Source organism: Thalassophryne amazonica, chromosome 9 (genome assembly GCF_902500255.1).
Source record: "Thalassophryne amazonica chromosome 9, fThaAma1.1, whole genome shotgun sequence".
Taxonomy (NCBI): Eukaryota; Metazoa; Chordata; class Actinopteri; order Batrachoidiformes; family Batrachoididae; genus Thalassophryne; species Thalassophryne amazonica.
In genome coordinates, this window is record NC_047111.1 from 106,360,072 (window position 1) to 106,381,504 (window position 21,433).

Here is a 21,433-nt window from a genome sequence, read left to right on the forward strand (position 1 = left end):
GCTAATTCAAGAACTTGGGGGAGTTTTACAAGGAGTGGACCGAGGTTGGAGTCAGTGTGTCAAGAGCCACCAAGCACAGACTTGTCCAGGAAATGGGCTGCAAGTGTTGCATTCCTAGTGTCAAGCCACTCCTAAACTAGAGACAGTGTCTGTAGCATCTTACCTGGGCTAAGGAGAAAAAAAAATGGGCTGTTGTTCATTGGTCCAAAGTCTTCTTTTCAGATTAAAGTACATTTTGCATTTCATTTGAAAATCAAGGTTCCAGAGTGGAGGAACAGTGGAGAGTCACAGAATCAAAGTTGCTCAATGTCAAGTGTGAAGTTTCCACAGTCAGTGATGATTTGTAGTGCTACATCATCTGCTGGTGTTCATCCAGAGTATTTTATCAAGTCCAAAGTCAACACAGCTGTCTACCAGAGGATTTTAGAGCACTTCATGCTTCTATCTGCTGGCAAGCTTTATGGAGATGTTTATTTCCTTTCCCTGCACCATTTGACACCTGCCCACAGTGCAAAACTACTTGACAAGGACCTGCTTTGCTGACCACTGTATTACTGTACTTGATTGACCCTATGGGCAATACCTCACAGATTCTTTATGGGATATTGTCAAGAGAAAGATGAGATACACCAAATCCAGCAAAACAGATGAACTGAAGACCACTATCAAAGCAAACTGGCCTTCCATAACACCTGCGCAATGCCACAATTCTGTCTTATAAATCCTTTTGTTGAACTGATTTTCTGAAATACTCCAATATTTCCAGATACACATTTTCTATTGTTTGAAGCTGTAGGCCATAATTACCCAAATTAAAATGAAGAAAAAAAAAATACATTTTTAAACAATTTAGTTTATATGGAATGAGTCCAGAATATATAAAATTTTAACTTTCTAAAATACCTGACAAAAAATATTGACCTTTTTCATGATATTCTATTTTTTGAGTTGCACCTGTACCTATATCTCGTTCAAGGGCTCAAGAGCCTCCAGTTCTGTAGCATTCTAAACTAAATTTCATTTGAAGGTAACTGTGCAGCCCACATGCCATCTAATTTGATTTACACTCAACAAAAATATAAATGCAACACTTTTGGTTTTGGGCAGTCTAAGGCACACCTGTGCACTAATCATGGTGTCTAATCAGCATCTTGGTATGGCACACCTGTGAGGTGGGATGGATTATCTCAGCAAAGGAGAAGTGCTCACTATCACAGATTTAGACTGGTTTATGAACAATATTTGAGGGAAATGGTGATATTGTATATGTGGAAAAAGTTTTAGATCTTTGAGTTCATCTCATACAAAATGGGAGCAAAACCAAAAGTGTTGCGTTTATATTTTTGTTGAGTGTATTTACTTGGTTTGTGGTTTTAACAAATAATAATAAAAAATAATACCATCAGTTGTTAAACAAAGTGATCATCCCTGGATCCACATTTGGATCATAAACATTTAATATGTTCCTGTTTAACAAAGAGTTAATCCAATGCAACTAAAGAGGAGAAACAAGTCTACAGATTTTACGTTGTGTGTGCTTTTTATATGTGTTCATGTACCGGGCCGGCTTATGTGTGTTGTGTTATGTGTGTCGTCATGAGGCCAGTCATGGTTTGCTCAGCCCTGCTGTTGACCTAAGGCAGGATATACATCTGGAGCTGCTCCCCGGGCGCCTAAAGGCGACTTCTGCTCCTAACTGGCAATTAGGATGGGTTAAATGCAGTAAACACATTTCATTGTGCAGGGAACATGTTCCTTTGTGCATATGACAATAAAAATTCTTTTGAATCCTTTGAGATAATAAATTAAGCTTTGGATCCACAAGCTGTTGCTCTTTATGCTTCTGTGCATTTGGTATTTTGTTCCTGTGTTGTTACACCATGTATTTTGGAAATGCATGTTGCAGTTATTAGAATGTACCTGTAAATGAACTAATTTGTGTGTGTGTGTGTGTGTGTGTGTATGGAGTCTTACAGCCTTCAGTGCTTTTCCTCTTGAACTAAATTTAACAACTATTTCCATCATCAAGTACTGTTTAGTACTTCAGCTAACTATAATTTAAAAAAATCTCACATGGTCTTAAACAGTTTCACAGAAAAGTAGATTGACTAATATATGTGTGTGTGTGTGTGAGTGTGAGACTTCAAGTTTAAAATGTTTTAAACTGATTTTAATCTGGCTTGAGATCATATTTTTTAAAAATAAAAAGATTTTAAAGGGTTGTAAAGCAAGCCTGGGTTAATTTAAGAAGCTGTCAAACGAATTGAAATATCTTTTAAACTTTTAGTTGGCTCTAAATGGCTGTGAACCATTAAAAGTAATCAGGTTTAATTAGGTTTTTAATGTGGGTTTTAATGAGTAACCGGTTATAGACTGACACCATTAAAATTTTAACACTGCTTTGAAATAACTGATTTTTCACAGCATCAACAGATCCAAACTGTAAAAAAAAAAAAAAAAAAAAAAAAAAAAAATTCCATTTAAAAGCAGGTTAGACTGTTGTCAATAATTTGAATTAGATAGATAAATAAAATATAAAGATAAATACATTTTTAACAGTTAAAAATCAGCGATAATTTAAACTGTTTTTTTTTTTTTTTTAAAGAACAGGTTTGACTGTTAAAATACAATTTTGGACGTATAAAGATATTTCGAGAAATTTTGATGGTCATTTTTTTTCGATTTGAATTGAATTTGAATGACCAAGTACTCGAGAATGAAAGTAGTTTCTTGCAGTTACATGCCACCAATGTTCAGTTTAAAACTATAGTTCACGGTCAAATGAATTATTAAAATAAATAAAAATTCAAAGGCCGTGCTCTTGGGACTGGATGCCTGTGGATTTGTTTTCGCTGGCCTCGTCGTTCGGCCGGTCAGTGGCACTGTGGTCCTCTGTGGACCTCCGCAACTATATATTCCCCCCCCGATGCACTACAAAGACAACAAAATAACAGCTGCACTTAACACACTGAAGACTTCCTCGGGAAACATGGCGTGAAGACTCCATAACATTTTTGTTCCTGCGCCGCCTTCATTTTAATGGCGATTTGTTTTACTGCTTTATTTTAATTCGCCGTGTTTTTCGCGCCTCAACGTTACAATAAGCAGTCGGAGCTCCAGCGCCTTTCACTCAATGGGATTTTTATATTTAGCTCAGTGAGGGACGAGGACACCCCCCCAGTCCCGGTGTTGTCTGATTTTTTTTTTTTTTTTTTTTTTGAGGAGCCCTAAAAACTTGTTCGTATCGCGGTTCATATCGGGGTACGTGGTTTTTGAGAGCGCCGCGGGACTGAGGGAGAATAGCGCTAATTTATTTACAGCTCGGCGGTGGGAAAGATGATGATGGCCGGTGGTGGTGGAGGAACAGCTGCAGCCGCGGCGGCGGCGGTGGACCACAACGGGATCTACTCGAACCCGAACCTCCACAGCCTGCAGCAGCCCCACATGGAGGCTGACAACGCGGACTCCCGCAAGCGACCGTTGGAAACCCCGGCTGAGGAGGCCGGCTGTACCAAACGCACCAACATTGGAGGTAAGAGGGGAGATCCTGCACCTCCTGGTCTCCTCCGCGGCTTGAAGTCGGACGATCTGTTTGATTTCGCGTGCACCGGCTCTGGTACTTGCCATCCTCTGCATGCAACACAAACCCTCTGCAGCATGAAAGCTTTTTAGGTTGCAGCACCTGCTGTGCACTTGGCACTTCCACGCCGTTCCTGGGGTGTATGCGGTTGTTACTTCATAGGCCTCATATTCACACCGAAATGACAAGTCCGTGTGCCCCTGAGCCCGGGTCACTTTGGGTTTTGAACCCTGTCACCGAGTTGATGCACATCTGGGTGGTTTGAAGTGTTTGAATTAAAGAAAAGAGGACTTTTTTGGCGAGGAAGCCTTTAAAAGACAAAACTGATATACAGCCTGATACTCTGTGTAGTAGTGCAGGATGAGGTGTTATCTAAAATGTGAGTCTTCTTTGTCAAAGGTTTGTTCATCTGGTTCACTTAATTTGCATAAGATTTTGACTAACGGTTACAGAGTCACAGCAGCGTTTCATGGAAGAGAACAATGAACTAAATCTGGAGTGGGTAGACCTGAGTGTAGAAAAGGGGGGACGGGTACAACAACGGTGGTACTCCCTCATGGTTTGGTACAAATTATGGTTTTAAGGTCATGGTACGTTTTCTGTGCTTCTTCAGACAGGTAATAAAATACAGAACGTTTCAATAAAATTGGGAGAATATAAAATTAAAGGCCGTGGCTATTCGCAAGGTGGCCGTGTCTATAACTCTCATTTGGCTATTTGCACGGCAAGACTCTGGTGGTAAAACTTGGAACTACTTGTATAAACAAACATACTTCATTCAAGATGTCATAACTCCTTTAATACTTTTCGGTTTTGATGATTATTTATTTGGCCATGTCCACATTTCACTATTCGCACGGCAAGACTGGTGGCAAAACTTGGAACTACTTGTATAAACAAACATACTGCATTCAAGATGTCTTAACACCTTTAATATTTTTCGATTTTGATGATTTTTTTTATTCAGCCATGTCCATAACTCTCATTTCAGTATTCGCACGGCAAGACTCTGGTGGCAAAAGGCCGACCGTGTCCATAACGCGTCCATAAGTAGTTCTAAGTTTTGCCACCAGACTCTTGCCGTGCGAATATACGTACCAGAGTCTTGCCGTATGAATAGCCAAATGACAGTTATGGACACGGCGGCCGTGCGAATAGCCACTTCCAAAATTAAATGTTAAACAGTTGGCTTGAAGATATTTCATATCCTGAACATTCTGCCTGAAGTTGGTTAGTCTATTAATCCCTGGAAGGAAATTAAGTTGTTGTAGGAGCCAAGAACATGTACTTCCTGTGAGAAATCGTATAACTGATTTTGGCCATTTTATATATACAATGGATTTCGATTATAGTAAGTCCCTTCGGCTGCTCCCTTGTTTGCACTCGGGGTCGCCACAGCAAATCCAAGGTGGATCTGCATATTGAACTGGCACAGGTTTTATGCCGGATGCACTTCCTGACGCAACTCCACATTACAATCAATCAATCAATCAATTTTATTTATATAGCGCCAAATCACAACAAACAGTTGCCCCAAGGCACCCCTGCCACATTACATGGAGAAATGTGGCAGGGGTGGGATTTGAACCTGGAACCTTCTGAACTGAAACCAAGCGCATTAACCACTTGGCCAGATTATAACGGACAAAATTTGCTGGTCCACCCGAATCCAGTATATGCAGGTATATGTATGGCAGTTTTACACAGGATACTTTCCCAGCCAAGGCTGGTACCCATTTACAGCTGGGTGGACTGAGACGATGCAGATTAGGTGTCTTGTACAAATACACACAGGTAGCATGATTGGGAATCAAACCCAGGGTGACAGTGCAGGCCAGCTCTTTATCCACTGAGATATGTGCCTCATAAGGTCTTTGTGACAACCAATACCGCCTGTGGTGAAACCCAATCACGCTAAAACTCAAATTTGTATGAAATACACTCATTTTGGATGTCCAGTTCAAATTAGGTGAAAATCCAGTGTTTTCAAGTTATCATGGGCACAAGAACACAAGTGTGACTGATGTGTGCACACACTGACAGTGCATTACTATATATATATCCTCCTTGGCTATTATTACGCTGGCTGAGGTAATAATAATAATAAAATGATAATAACAATAAGCGCGGCATTCTGGTTTGGTAGTAAAGTAGGCTGACAAATCTCCAGGTGCACAAAACATAAAGTAAAGCAGATTTTTTTTAATCATCCTGTTTCATTTGTAGGACAAACAATCATCACCACTTACAATCTCTAGATTCTTGTCAAAGAAATTTAATTTCTAGGTTGTGGCACAAGTCAAATATCCGTATCTTATTAGTATCTCTATTAGCCTTTTTGTGATGTAGTAATGCAAACTTTTAGACTGTCTCAACTATTGGTACTTGGGGTGTACAGCTCAATCCCGTCAAGAAGTCTGATTAACAATAATTCATTAGTATTCAAATTTCAAATTTATTAATTTATATAGCGCCAATTCACGACAAAATCGTCTCAAGGCGCTTCACAACATAAAAAACAATTAAAAATTTAAAACAATAAAAACGACCATAAAAGAAAAACAGCAGTAAAAGAATACAAGATTAAAAACACATCATAACAATAATGATAAAACGGAAAATAAATGAGTCTTTAAACGTGATTTAAAGGTCTCCACAGTGTCAGACTGCCGAATGTGTGCCGGCAGATCGTTCCACAGAGCTGGGGCACGATAGGAAAAAGCTCTGTGACCGGCAGACTTTTTATTCACCCTGGGAACACACAGAAGTTCTGCACCCTGAGAACGCAGGGCCCAAGCCGGTACATAGGGGCTTATCAAGTCAGCCAGATAGGGAGGTGCAAGTCCATGAACAATTTTATAAACTAAAATCAGTACTTTAAAATCTGATCTTGCAGAAACAGGAAGCCAGTGCAGGGACGCCAAGATTGGCGTAATGTGGTCAAACTTTCTGCTCCGTGTCAAAAGTCTGGCAGCAGCATTCTGAACCAATTGAAGACCCCTGATCCTGGACTGCGGTAAGCCAGAGAATAGAGCATTACTAGTATTCTATGCCTTAGAAAATGTCACTTGTTTAAAATATTCAATCTGCTGCAATGTGACACAACAAAAAATTCCAATTTATTACGTGTGTAAATGTAGGGTTAAACAGTACTGTTTAAGATGGACAATATGTGAAATGGGACAGGAATGTTAAAGGAGTGAATAGACTATATGTACTAGTTTGTTAAATTTGAAAAGGCATTCTCATTCAATTACTCGTATTATTAAGAATCACTTCAAACTTTTGAGATCAAAGCAGTTAGGTTTCAAACTACTGAGTGATGGACTTGCTCCCTCTTCCGCCACTAATAGATAACCCCTGACATTTTTTGGAACTGGTACATGGATCACGTTTAGGAGCATGCAACGATGCCATGCATCACTGCATCCTTTACATAATGGAGCCACTCTAGTTCCTGAATGGCAACCACTCAGGGAGATAAATAGACAGTCCTACCTCCAATCTCTACCTGTCAAAAGGAGCCATTTATCTGCCACAGCCAGGTGAAAGTTGGGCGTTCCCTTGGCTTTTTCCAGTTGATGTGGACCTCAGCAATCTGCATGGTGCTTCATGCCCAGGAAGTGTGTCACATAGCCAAAATATCATAACTTACATTTCCTCACTATGTAAGTGATACGCTTCTAGGTCCATGAGCCATATCAAATTATGACTTTTATCAATCAATCAATCAATTTTATTTATATAGCGCCAAATCACAACAAACAGTTGCCCCAAGGCGCCCCATATTGCAAGGCAAAGCCATACAATAATTACGGAAAAACCCCAACGATCAAAACGACCCCCTGTGAGCAAGCACTTGGCGACAGTGGGAAGGAAAAACTCCATTTTAACAGGAAGAAACCTCCAGCAGAACCAGGCTCAGGGAGGGGCAGTCTTCTGCTGGGACTGGTTGGGGCTGAGGGAGTGAACCAGGAAAAAGACATGCTGTGGAGGGGAGCAGAGATCAATCACTAATGATTAAATGCAGAGTAGTGCATACGGAGCAAAAAGAGAAAGAAACACTCAGTGCATCATGGGAACCCCTCAGCAGTCTAAGTCTATAGCAGCATAACTAAGGGATGGTTCAGGGTCACCTGATCCAGCCCTAACTATAAGCTTTAGCAAAAAGGAAAGTTTTAAGCCTAATCTTAAAAGTAGAGAGGGTGTCTGTCTCCCTGATCTGAATTGGGAGCTGGTTCCACAGGAGAGGAGCCTGAAAGCTGAAGGCTCTGCCTCCCATTCTACTCTTACAAACCCTAGGAACTACAAGTAAGCCTGCAGTCTGAGAGCGAAGCGCTATATTGGGGTGATATGGTACTATGACGTCCCTAAGATAAGATGGGACCTGATTATTCAAAACCTTATAAGTAAGAAGAAGATTTTTAAATTCTATTCTAGAATTAACAGGAAGCCAATGAAGAGAGGCCAATATGGGTGAGATATGCTCTCTCCTTCTAGTCCCCGTTAGTACTCTAGCTGCAGCATTTTGAATTAACTGAAGGCTTTTCAGGGACCTTTTAGGACAACCTGATAATAATGAATTACAATAGTCCAGCCTAGAGGAAATAAATGCATGAATTAGTTTTTCAGCATCACTCTGAGACAAGACCTTTCTAATTTTAGAGATATTGCGTAAATGCAAAAAAGCAGTCCTACATATTTGTTTAATATGCGCTTTGAATGACATATCCTGATCAAAAACGACTCCAAGATTTCTCACAGTATTACTAGAGGTCAGGGTAATGCCATCCAGAGTAAGGATCTGGTTAGACACCATGTTTCTAAGATTTGTGGGGCCAAGTACAATAACTTCAGTTTTATCTGAGTTTAAAAGCAGGAAATTAGAGGTCATCCATGTCTTTATGTCTGTAAGACAATCCTGCAGTTTAGCTAATTGGTTTGTGTCCTCTGGCTTCATGGATAGATAAAGCTGGGTATCATCTGCGTAACAATGAAAATTTAAGCAATGCCGTCTAATAATACTGCCTAAGGGAAGCATGTATAAAGTGAATAAAATTGGTCCTAGCACAGAACCTTGTGGAACTCCATAATTAACCTTAGTCTGTGAAGAAGATTCCCCATTTACATGAACAAATTGTAATCTATTAGATAAATATGATTCAAACCACCGCAGCGCAGTGCCTTTAATACCTATGGCATGCTCTAATCTCTGTAATAAAATTTTATGGTCAGCAGTATCAAAAGCAGCACTGAGGTCTAACAGAACAAGCACAGAGATGAGTCCACTGTCTGAGGCCATAAGAAGATCATTTGTAACCTTCACTAATGCTGTTTCTGTACTATGATGAATTATAAAACCTGACTGAAACTCTTCAAATAGACCATTCCTCTGCAGATGATCAGTTAGCTGTTTTACAACTACCCTTTCAAGAATTTTTGAGAGAAAAGGAAGGTTGGAGATTGGCCTATAATTAGCTAAGTTAGCTGGGTCAAGTGATGGCTTTTTAAGTAATGGTTTAATTACTGCCACCTTAAAAGCCTGTGGTACATAGCCAACTAATAAAGATAGATTGATCATATTTAAGATCGAAGCATTAAATAATGGTAGGGCTTCCTTGAGCAGTCTGGTAGGAATGGGGTCTAATAGACATGTTGATGGTTTGGATGAAGTAACTAATGAAAATAACTCAGACAGAACAATCTGAGAGAAAGAGTCTAACCAAATACCGGCATCACTGAAAGCAGTCAAAGATAACGATACGTCTTTGGGATGGTTATGTGTAATTTTTTCTCTAATAGTTAAAATTTTATTAGCAAAGATAGTCATGAAGTCATTACTAGTTAAAGTTAAAGGAATACTCGGCTCAATAGAGCTCTGACTCTTTGTCAGCCTGGCTACAGTGCTGAAAAGAAACCTGGGGTTGTTCTTATTTTCTTCAATTAGTGATGAGTAGTAAGATGTCCTAGCTTTACGGAGGGCTTTTTTTATAGAGCAACAGACTCTTTTTCCAGGTTAAGTGAAGATCTTCTAAATTAGTGAGACGCCATTTCCTCTCCAACTTACGGGTTATCTGCTTTAAGCTGCGAGTTTGTGAGTTATACCACGGAGTCAGGCACTTCTGATTTAAAGCTCTCTTTTTCAGAGGAGCTACAGCATCCAAAGTTGTCTTCAATGAGGATGTAAAACTATTGACGAGATACTCTATCTCACTTACAGAGTTTAGGTAGCTACTCTGCACTGTGTTGGTATATGGCATTAGAGAACATAAAGAAGGAATCATATCCTTAAACCTAGTTACAGCGCTTTCTGAAAGACTTCTAGTGTAATGAAACTTATTCCCCACTGCTGGGTAGTCCATCAGAGTAAATGTAAATGTTATTAAGAAATGATCAGACAGAAGGGAGTTTTCAGGGAATACTGTTAAGTCTTCAATTTCCATACCATAAGTCAGAACAAGATCTAAGATATGATTAAAGTGGTGGGTGGACTCATTTACATTTTGAGCAAAGCCAATTGAGTCTAATAATAGATTAAATGCAGTGTTGAGGCTGTCATTCTCAGCATCTGTGTGGATGTTAAAATTGCCCACTATAATTATCTTATCTGAGCTAAGCACTAAGTCAGACAAAAGGTCTGAAAATTCACAGAGAAACTCACAGTAACGACCAGGTGGACGATAGATAATAACAAATAAAACTGTTTTTTGGGACTTCTAATTTGGATGGACAAGACTAAGAGTCAAGCTTTCAAATGAATTAAAGCTCTGTCTGGGTTTTTGATTAATTAATAAGCTGGAATGGAAGATTGCTGCTAATCCTCCGCCTCGGCCCATGCTACGAGCATTCTGGCAGTTAGTGTGACTCGGGGGTGTTGACTCATTTAAACTAACATATTCATCCTGCTGTAACCAGGTTTCTGTAAGGCAGAATAAATCAATATGTTGATCAATTATTATATCATTTACTAACAGGGACTTAGAAGAGAGAGACCTAATGTTTAATAGACCACATTTAACTGTTTTAGTCTGTGGTGCAGTTGAAGGTGCTATATTATTTTTTCTTTTTGAATTTTTATACTTAAGTAGATTTTTGCTGGTTATTGGTGGTCTGGGAGCAGGCACCGTCTCTACGGGGATGGGGTAATGAGGAGATGGCAGGGGGAGAGAAGCTGCAGAGAGGTGTGTAAGACTACAACTCTGCTTCCTGGTCCCAACCCTGGATAGTCACGGTTTGGAGGATTTAAGAAAATTGGCCAGATTTCTAGAAATGAGAGCTGCTCCATCCAAAGTGGGATGGATGCCGTCTCTCCTAACAAGACCAGGTTTTCCCCAGAAGCTTTGTCAATTATCTATGAAGCCCACCTCATTTTTTGGACACCACTCAGACAGACAGCAATTCAAGGAGAACATGCGGCTAAACATGTCACTCCCGGTCCGATTGGGGAGGGGCCCAGAGAAAACTACAGAGTCCGACATTGTTTTTGCAAAGTTACACACCGATTCAATGTTGATTTTAGTGACCTCCGATTGGCGTAACCGGGTGTCATTACTGCCGACGTGAATTACAATCTTACCAAATTTACGCTTAGCCTTAGCCAGCAGTTTCAAATTTCCTTCAGTGGGAAACTAACTAACGGCGGCTAAGCTACCTTGGTCCGCACCGACTACAGGGGCCTGGCTAGCTGTAGAATTTTCCACGGTGCGGAGCCGAGTCTCCAATTCGCCCAGCCTGGCCTCCAAAGCTATGAATAAGCTACACTTATTACAAGTACCATTACTGCTAAAGGAGGCAGAGGAATAACTAAACATTTCACACCCAGAGCAGAAAAGTGCGGGAGAGACAGGAGAAGCCGCCATGCTAAACCGGCTAAGAGCTAGTAGCTGCGCTAAGCTAGCGGATTCCTAAAGACACACAAAGTGAATAATGTGTAAATAATTTAGAGGTGATTCAGCAGAGGGAGTGCTTTAGTTAAGGCATGTGAAGATTACACTGTGAAGCAAATCGTTATCTAGGTAACTAGATCAATCTGCCAATCTAACTGCGCAGATGAAACAGCTAACAGATACAGCAAAACACCGCTGTGCTCCGGAACAGGAAGTGATACAATACCGCAGTGAGAGCCAACCACCAGTAGAGGCAAGCAAGAGCCAAATAACCAAATAAATAATTTATATGGACCTACTTCCCATGTATGGGCAACTTGAATTATTGGGAGTGGCCAATTGTGCTACACAGGCAACTTGATAAGCCTGTCTGCCTTTGTTTTATTTTGCCTCATAAAAGATGTCCTCACCTGTATCCAGCAGTACCCCAAAATTTCAGAGTGAATACACAGTAGTTTTTACAGAATTACTTTGGGAAATTTTACAGACCCACTCACTCACTGATCATTCTGCCACATCTGCTCGCGTTTTTTGAATAAGTGGATGTAGCAACAACGTGTCTGGATGTGCAGAGGGGGCGGAGACTTCTTCATCACTATCTGGCTTTTTGAGCGGCTGGTGAACAACAATCGCCATCATGGATTAGCGTCAAGAAAAAGCGAAACACTCAGTGTGCGAGTCATAACCACAAGATTAGGAGCAAAAACCAAAAGAATGAGTGATGGACATCACCCTGCTGAGAGGAGCTTTTTTCAGCGACTGTTCGAAGTGAGGCTGGGTGGAGCTGAAGTGGCCAGCTTGTCCATAGACCCACAAACCCAGTCAGAGAGAGAGAGAGAGAGAGCAGCTGGTGTGATCGAGCAGATACACTCAATCTGAAATACTTCACTTTTGAATATATGTACACTCACTCAGTATGAGCAACAGAGTTTCTGCAAATTTGTCTGAGGTGAGTGAGTAATCTGAAAATAAAATGTGAGTGCACCACTGAACACAAGTTTTATCAGCTAATGTTAGCTTAGCCTTTAGCTGCAGAATCTCACTCAGTCGAGCTGTTTTATATTTGTAAATTGTTTGATTTAATTTTATTTAAATTTTTTTATTTAATTTTTTTATATTTGTTTTATTTTTACTTTTTTATTTTTTATTTTACTTTATCTACACACTAGTTTTTAATTGTTACTGCTGTGACTACAAGAACAGTCTCAACTTTATACTGTATAACTCCCAATTTAATTTTTTTTTTTTAAACTATCTAGTAATCATATCTTAAAGAAAATAACAGCGCTGTTTTGTGTTTCTTCATATTTTAAGAAATGTATTTCTTCACTTGTCCCACATCAGGAACATTTCAACATTTGCTGTGCAGAGAACCTTGTAAATACAGATGCACTTCAAAACTTCCAAACTTCAAATCCTGTGTTTTTAATAAATATTTATGCTTACCCCTTAAGCAACCAAGCTATTTTAGTGACCGAGTGGGGTTATTTATGACCCCATTGACTTTATATTGGAATACTTCTATATAAATGATTGTTTTAGGGGTCTTCATATTTATTTTACTCTGTAATATATTTGTCCATCATCTTTTTCATCCTCACTCTGGGCATCAAGAATCAGGCTCAATGCTTGCGCAGCTGTAAATGTTGCTATTCTGGATCTGTTGACCATGCTTCCTTGTAAAACAGTAAAATATAATGATTAGCGTTGGCAAATAACAATACCATCTGAATCTATAATGTCAAAAATCTCATAGATCTTCCCGGGGTCATAAGTGACCCCGTAAAAGTTTGAATTATACTTGCCGCATGGATCGGCCGATCCTTGCAAAAATTCTATCAACAAATGCAGGACCAGTATATTGACAAATTCATGGTACAAAACTTTTTTCGGAATAAAATTAGACCTCGCTTGAGGTTTAAAAAAATCATTTGTAAGGATTTTCTTCAGAAGATTACTGTACATAAATTAGCAGTTCTGATGTTCCTCTGGCACATATTTCTGCACTCTGTTGTCTTCCATGTTTTGGCCTGATGCCTTGTTTCTGTTGGATGTGTAAAGCTATGTCACAGCGCGCAGAGGCAAAAGTTGGAATATGTTGAACTTTGACCACAGTGAGTTTGACGTCAAGCGGCAGTGCACGCTCCCGGCAGAGCGTCATGCAAGCTCGGTTTTTGTGCATTGCACCAAGATGCTCCATTTGTGTGACAGTTCTCTTTGAAAATAATGGGTTTTAGAGCGATGCGCGGCGCAATTGCGCACTCGGTGTGAAAGTCACTTTAATCCTTTGTATGCTGTGCTAATTGCAGGGAATAAACAATGGATAATTTCTCCAGTTAGTTTATGAATCCTCATTAACATGTACATAATCAGTAAGCAGGCTACTATTTTGTTCACAAAAAACCCATAATTAGTCTCTGTGTAAAACATGTATATTCAAATTAAAAGCTCTGTACTTGCAAACAAGACTTTGGGAAAAAATTGGGAATACTGTCATTGTGATACTCGGTCTAGGTGCATACGTCGGGAGAAAAGCTGGAAGCTGTTTTAGCTGTTTGGTCCCAAGTTCTTATTTTGCAGAAGGAATGAGAGTAATTAGTAAACACCACCAACATGTTTGCATACTTGTTAATCATCAGCAATATTTCATACAGCGCAGCAGCAGCGAGGATGACAGCCGTGTTAACCACTACACATCTTGTTTCAGCTTTTGATAAGAATCGCCGCTCACAGGGACCACTTATTGAAAAATTTTATGTGGATTGGATGTCTGTGGAGAATTGTCAGTTTCTTCACCATATGCTTTGTCTGCCTGTGTCATCCCACTTGGTGATGGCAGCATCATATCCTGCCTTTAACAGCATGACTACATCTTCATTGATGAACATAACTACACCTAACAAATGTAATATTTGTACAGAACATAAAGAACATTGTGCTCCTGTCAGCATCATCAAGAGGATTCAGCCTGCGTATGTCCTCCTTCAGCAGTACTAGAAATGCTGAAGATCTTACACGATGTCCTTTCTTCTATGAGACATTAAGATATTTTTCTATGAACAGCTGTAGCCTTTTCCAGCTGATACAGATGGTTAAATGTTGTGAAATTGCATTTCAGACACAAAAAAAATTGTAAAAATCTTCTAGCCATTCTAGTTAGAACTGTTTTTAATAAAGGGATTACCAGTTTACTGCACCCATTTTACTGACCTGTGGATGCACTGGGCATGCTTGTATTACAGCCTGTGTATTTGTAAGACCTGGATGCTGCAGAGTTAATCATGTGGTGATGAAAAAGCAATACTTGAAACCAATATCTAATTTTCAAGTGGCTATATTTTCCTCAGAGGGAAATGTGCTCCAGATGGCTTATTAATCAACTTCTGTGTAGAATACAAAATTTAATTTTAAGCCTGAACATGGTACTATAAGCTGCAAACATTGCCTTTAAATATGGAATTCACAATTTTGTTGTGCATCCACATTCCTGAACCATCCAGCAGGTGTTGATACTCATTAGGTGGCAGACAAAGTTGCTATAACTATTGTCCAATTAGTTCACTCTCATTATCTTCTATTTTAACACCAAAATAAAGGCCAGCAAGCGATGCAGAGGTTAAAAGGACAAGGAACCCAAAAATAATGTAACTTTTACTAATTTTTTGCTGTCATTTAAGTTTTTTTTTTTATTTATTCATCAAATCACTGTGATAGTTCATTCACTTGTTTTATTATGATTTAACACCAGAGGGGTAATATCACCTGGATCATTTCAAAACAGTTGATGATGTAATGAACCCCCTTATAAATGCAAACTTGTATATGTTATATATATATATGTATCTCTCTCTCTCTCGCTCTCTCTCGCTCTCTCTCTCTCTCTCTCTCTCTCTATATATATATCAGGGTTCTAGCTAGCGCAAACTTGCGTTATGGCCCGTTACGCTATAATTTTGGACCGTTACGCTTATTTTTGACTGTTACGATTTTCAGTACAGCGTCTGTAATCAATCGTTTCTGCAGCGCGACTCCAGTTTTTGAAGCATGAATTGAAGCAATGCTTCAATTCAATGGCTCATGGCTCTTTGATTCGCTGCTCTTCAGAAGCCGTAAGTCTGCTTCTTAAGCCCTCTGAAAGCCATTAAAATATCATGAGTCATTTTTGTGTGGATTAAAGTCACTAACTGGGACTCTTGTCTTGTTGCAGTCGAGAAACGAGCTTCAAATGCTGCGCGGCTCTCTGCTGAGACAGAGTCCGCTCAGAATTAATAACTTCAAAACGAATCACCGCTTTAAATAAAATGACACCTCTTACAAACGTTGCAATACAGACAATAAACTGCAATCGACTAAAACGTTTTTTTCCTCCCAAAATGAGACGTCCTGCATTCTTTATGAACCTGAACTGCAGCACAGCTGCAAGAGCTCAGCTCATAGGTATGGAAAGACATTCATGCCAATAATAATGTCTGAAAGGAAATGCTTTTGACAAAAACTAACAGATTTTATTTCTGTTTATGTCCAGAGATCAAGGATCTACCATGTAAAGTTTATTATGTCCAGAGTTTAAGGATCCAGTAACCAATTTCATATTTATTTACTTTAAGACTCAATAAAATGTTGTTCAATTTCAATTTAATCAGCTTATAAAGCGCAAAATTACAACAACAGCTGTCTCAAGGTGCGTCACACAGAACAGTTCAACATAAAAAAAATTAAAATAAATAAATAAAAAAAATTTCAAATACCTAATTAAAAACAGAAGTAAAAGAATAAAACATAAAATAAAAACTACTCATAACAAAGAGAATAAAAATAGGTTTTAAGTCTTTACTTAAAAATGTTCACGGACTCCGACTGCCTCACTGTACTGGCTAACCCAGAATGAGATTGCCCACTCAACAAACTTCCCCAGCCTTTTGGACATGATGAAGGGACGTGGGCTGTTGTACCTGGCTTTTGCCCTTTGGGTACCCCTAGAATGACCAATTTTTAGCTTGAATTTTCAAAAGCTTCCCCCTTTCAGCGAGCTGTGGTGTCAGCGAGGAGCACAGAGGCGGCTCTCCAGGAACCCGTGGTTCAGTTCTAGCTGGTCTGGTGCAATACAGGTGGACAGCAGCCTGGCGCACAGTGCACAATCGCAGGACTGACTAGAGCGTCTATTTTTGGACTGCATTTAAAAAAATGTGACATCTTTAAATGCTGCTGTGAATGTGTGAATTGAAAACCCATATTTTAAAGGGACCAGGTGTGGGAAGGCTGGAGGTTTGGACCAAACTCATGCCTAAACGTGCGCCAACTTGGCGTTATCATGGCGCTATCACAGCACTACGTGCTGAAACATGCTTATTTAGGGTATGCTGCTTCTCTGCCCCTGACCAAGGCAGAGAACATCTGGAAATGGTCCCCAGGCACTGGACTGTGGCTGCCCACTGCTCCTAGTGGTTAGACTGTGTCTAACTGTAATTAGGATGGGTTAAATGCAGAGGACAAGTTTCATTGTATGTATGCATATATGTGCAATGACAATAAAGTTTCTGTTCCATTCTAAATGCAATGCAACATAAATGGGATGAACATACAAAGCACCACATTAATCACATTCCCTTTGATTGGTTTAGGTGTAGACAGTTAGTGAGTCAGACTCAGATACGCCGTGTTGCAGTGTGATTGCCCCCCCCCCCCTTTATTGTGAAATAATGCTGAATTTATGTGGAAATGATTGTTGTACAAAAGCTTCAGAGATCTGTTGCTGAGATAGATGATGACTGGAGTGCAGTTTTAAGCAGAAAAGAGGCCATAATCGGATAATCGGTGCTGATGCTCAGAAATAACATGTGCAGTGAAGGCAGGGGGACCAATCAGTCAGGGAGACAGGTCAGTCCGCGTCACTGGATCTTATCCAGATTGTGGATTTTGTAAACAATCAGATTTGCGGAACAAATGGAATTGCATTGGACTGGACTGTAACATTACAAAATCCACTGAATTATATAGTCATATTGCAGTCACATTTGGCAATCACAGTATTCCCACAATAACAGAAATAGGACATTTTCATCAAATCCTGCAGCCTGAAACTGAACTGGACGTTTATGTCTCCTTATAAATGTCTGCAAGCCCTATATTTTTTTGCTGTCTTCTGTATATTTACAACTTAGCATTATTAAAAACAAAACAGCATTTCCATTAGAACTCCAGACATGGATTTACTGATGGGAAACACAAACGTGTATGTACTGTTCCTTCTGATAGATATCTAATTTGTGATTGCAGGGCTTTGAGATTAATTTGTACCACAGTTGTACCACAAGGACAGCATCTTCTTGCATGTGTTCTTGTGACATGCACAGTTAAGCTACTCTCACATAGAAGGTGTGTGCACCTGCACTCGCCACCCATACCGTCGACTGCCCATGTGTGTGCAGCATTCAGTAGCGTTTAACGTAGCACGTCGTCTGCTGCTTCCTGGCTAGTGTTTCATCAACTTTGTCCTTGTTTTCTTCCATTTTATCATGGATTTTGAGTTTCTGAACAAATCCAGCCTGTCACATAGATGGCACAGGGGTGGTGTGTCCGTGGCGAGTTAAGGGGAGACTGTGCAGTGAGTTGTCTTGCCACACCCTGGTGAGTTGCGGCAACTGCATGGCATTGTTTGATGTGTTTGTGGCGAGTTGGGTGGCAAGTGCTACACACTCTAAATGCCATGCACACACTTTCTGGGGGGGCACTCTTTCAAAAATCAGATTTATTTTGTAAATATTTTTCTACCTCAGACTGCATGTTATTTGCATGTGTGTAACATTGCAGTGCCACAGCTCATCTGACAGTTGTGGTAGACAGCCTGATAATCCTCAGCCATCTCTATAATCAAAAACCCCTTGACTACATCTGATATTGATCACATTATTCCGTCCAAACTGATCATTAACATGACTGGCAGTTACAACAAAGCCTCTGCTCTTTCAAAGCCGAGCCCCTCAATGCGTATTTAGAGCTGTGGACAATTCAGCCGCACTGAATGAGGGGAAATGACTCTTCTTTTATCAGCATCGCCCTTCTCTCCTCAAAGTGAACATCTTTCATTAATGTTACTTTCTAATTACCCATACTCTGAGCCCATGTTGTTGGCAAGCGTGTGCCTTCCAAAGGTTGTGTGGCTGAGCGATTAGGTATGATCTTGTAATGTTGCTAATGGAAAGTCTGGCACAGGAATGTGAGCTGTGTTTTTTTTAATATTATTATTTTTGGTGGGAAGGACACAGGTGCCCTTGCAGAGTGATGTGACGTGAGCGGACTGTGAATTTGCCAGGTGGCATTGAAAGAGAAAATGAGAGCGAGCGATAGAAAGGAAGACAGCGATAGGGAGCAGAGTCTACAGGGAGACTGTGTCTGTTTTCTACAGCATCTTTCTGTAAATGGTAGAATTTTCTGGAAGGCACTCGATTCGAAACCAAACAGGCCACAGCGGTAGCGTCTGATACGTGGATGAAACTAATCAGCAGCCAAAGAGAAAAGGAGTTCTGTTTTTATGGGTTTCCTGGAAAGTGTTACTAAATGTAGGTGGACCCGCCGTTTCTGCACACAGACACGTCTTGCACATTGCAGTCTTTGCACACATACACTCCCATAAAATGCCTCTCGGTGTAAGATTTATAGGCGTAGTGATTGGCTTCATCACCCCCCTCCACCATTCTGCGGCACTGCCATTTGCAATGGTTGATGAGCCCCTCCGCCCTCTCAAACATGGCCGTCTAAGGGATTGGGGGTGGGAGAAAGGAGGAGGGCATGTGGCGTAAGGCACGCTGTTTCAGATCACTCCTCCTCCACCTCCTTCATCATCTGCTCATGTTATCAATACACCTTTTCACCCACCGCTGAAGGTCACTCAAAACGCATCCCCATTCACCGCTCACGCCTGCACCCTCAGCCACTTCAGCTTTGTCACTTTCCACTAAAAAAGTGAGTGAATGGACTACCGTACTTTATAGTGCTGCGTCAAAAGAGGCGGAGTAGGGAAGAAAATTCAATTTTTTGGGACCGGCATTGAGAGGTGGGGACATGACGTAGTGGATGGAAGAAGCTACGGATTGGCCAAGCGAGTTGTCGATCCTCCATGCTGCCGCAGACGGACAGGCCACTCGATGAATATGGATGAGAGCAGTGAAAAGGGTGATGCGGCAGGGAAGACCCCCCCCACCCCCCCACCACCACCTTCAAACCGATGCAGGCTCGAACAATGCGTGCCGTCTTTCACTGAAAACACTGAGAGCCTGCATTAGCATTTTCTCAGACAATTGAGGCTCTGGCCAGCTGCAAGCATGGCTCGGATGCTGCGGTGAAATCTCTTTTTCTGCGCCCACTGATGAATTAGACCACGGTGAAAACGGGCGACTGGCTGCATTCCTCAACATTACAATTGCACCTATGCCTAGGCTAACGTTACGATACGCTTCAGAGATTGTGCACCGGCATTGATGGCGATCTGACGGAGGACTTGGACGAGCAGATCTCAGAATGGGTAAGCCCCATACTCCTTTTGTCTGACTTGTTGAATTTATCCATTGTGCTAAACTACATACCATTTCATTCATCTGAAGATAATTTCTTCATTATTGGTAGTTTTTGCTCCACCGTCCTTGCTGGCTGTCATCAGCAGGTTAGTCCATTGAAATGCAGAATGGGTACTTGGAGGGGTAGTGAGAAGGAGGGAGGACAGTCACAAGGCATTTCCTCCTGACCCACCCCCCTTGAGTGACTTAACTAAACACATTTGGCTCTGTTTCTGTGTCTCTCCTCCAAGCCATTCTTCTAGTACTGCAAGCAGGGGTTTGAACTAACACCCCACTGGCTCAGCTTCCCTATGTGCCCCACTGCTCCCTTTCCCTGGTGGATTGCAGCAACAGATTGCCATGTTTACTCTACCACATGTCACCATTAAAACCTGTTACTGTGATCTCAGACACTTGGACAGAATTAATTATTGACAAATGACAGCAAATATGGTTGTGAGACTACAGGAGGGAATCTTTGTGGCTTCCTCCCTGCTTGGTTTACTATGGTAAACAGAAAGTTACGCAGTGGATTTTGGGCTGGTCTGTCCACAACAGGTCTTTGGATGTTTGAGATTCTGCAATTAGCATCCTTAAAATTAAATTATTTGAGAAGCTACAGCATTAAGTGTAGCGATAAGAGTTTAAAAGCTGTTAGAAATCCATGTTACTATTGAATGATCTTCATTTTTTATCAAGGTCATTTTGATGTTCTTCACTGCAAGGAAAATTGGGGCGATGACAGCAATGTAGTATTAAAAATCTAAGGATCAGAAATGGTTACTGCAGCTAGGTTTGTAATATTTGTTGTGTTTTGATCCTTATTTTGCTTGTGTTTTTTGAAAAATTACATATTAGCCTGGTATTAATATGAAGTATTTGCTAGCTTTCGACATTTAAGTCTTGAATATATCCCACAACAACAGATAATTAATGGAAATTAAAAGTGAAATTTCATTAACAACAAATTTGTCAGAGCCATTAGTTCTGGGTTCTGTGCACAAAAACAGGATTGTGCCTGAATGGAACACGAGTGGCATATTAATGCAATAAGGAGAAGTGATAACATGTAGGCTGTGAAATTCCTTCATGTCACAGTGCCATGTTCATTCAAATCAGAATCTAATGAATGTATTAGTGAGGCAACAGGTTGTTCCCGGTGGCAGGGGTATCCACCTCTGTCCATCCATCGTGTTGCACAAGTCCCCACAATTCGATGCCCTTTGCCGACAGGATGACGGACTCTCTGTGTTTGACATCCACTTTGAAAATGAAGCCTACCATTTTGAAATTAGGTTGTATTAGAAGTGTTGTCATACTGTGATGGGCATTTCCTTTTTACATCCCTGCTTGCGCAAATGATCTCATCCTCGAGGCAGCTGAAAAGAATTGACATGATGTCATCGAAGTGATCG

The 21,433-nt window shown here is 40.6% G+C and overlaps 1 protein-coding gene across 2 annotated transcripts in view; it reads left to right on the forward strand.

The window, feature by feature from the left end:
* Positions 1-3,293: 3,293 nt before the first annotated feature.
* nova1 (NOVA alternative splicing regulator 1) overlaps positions 3,294-21,433 on the forward strand; it is a 73,690-nt gene continuing 55,550 nt past the window's right edge. Inside the window, exon 1 of one of the 2 annotated variants that reach the window (XM_034178915.1) lies at positions 3,294-3,532. In XM_034178915.1, coding sequence (XP_034034806.1) covers positions 3,337-3,532 — 196 coding nt within the window. In that variant the 5' untranslated portion in view covers positions 3,294-3,336. Of the gene's footprint in view, positions 3,533-19,520; positions 19,988-21,433 lie in introns of those variants that run through there. The other variant, XM_034178917.1, reaches the window with a different exon arrangement.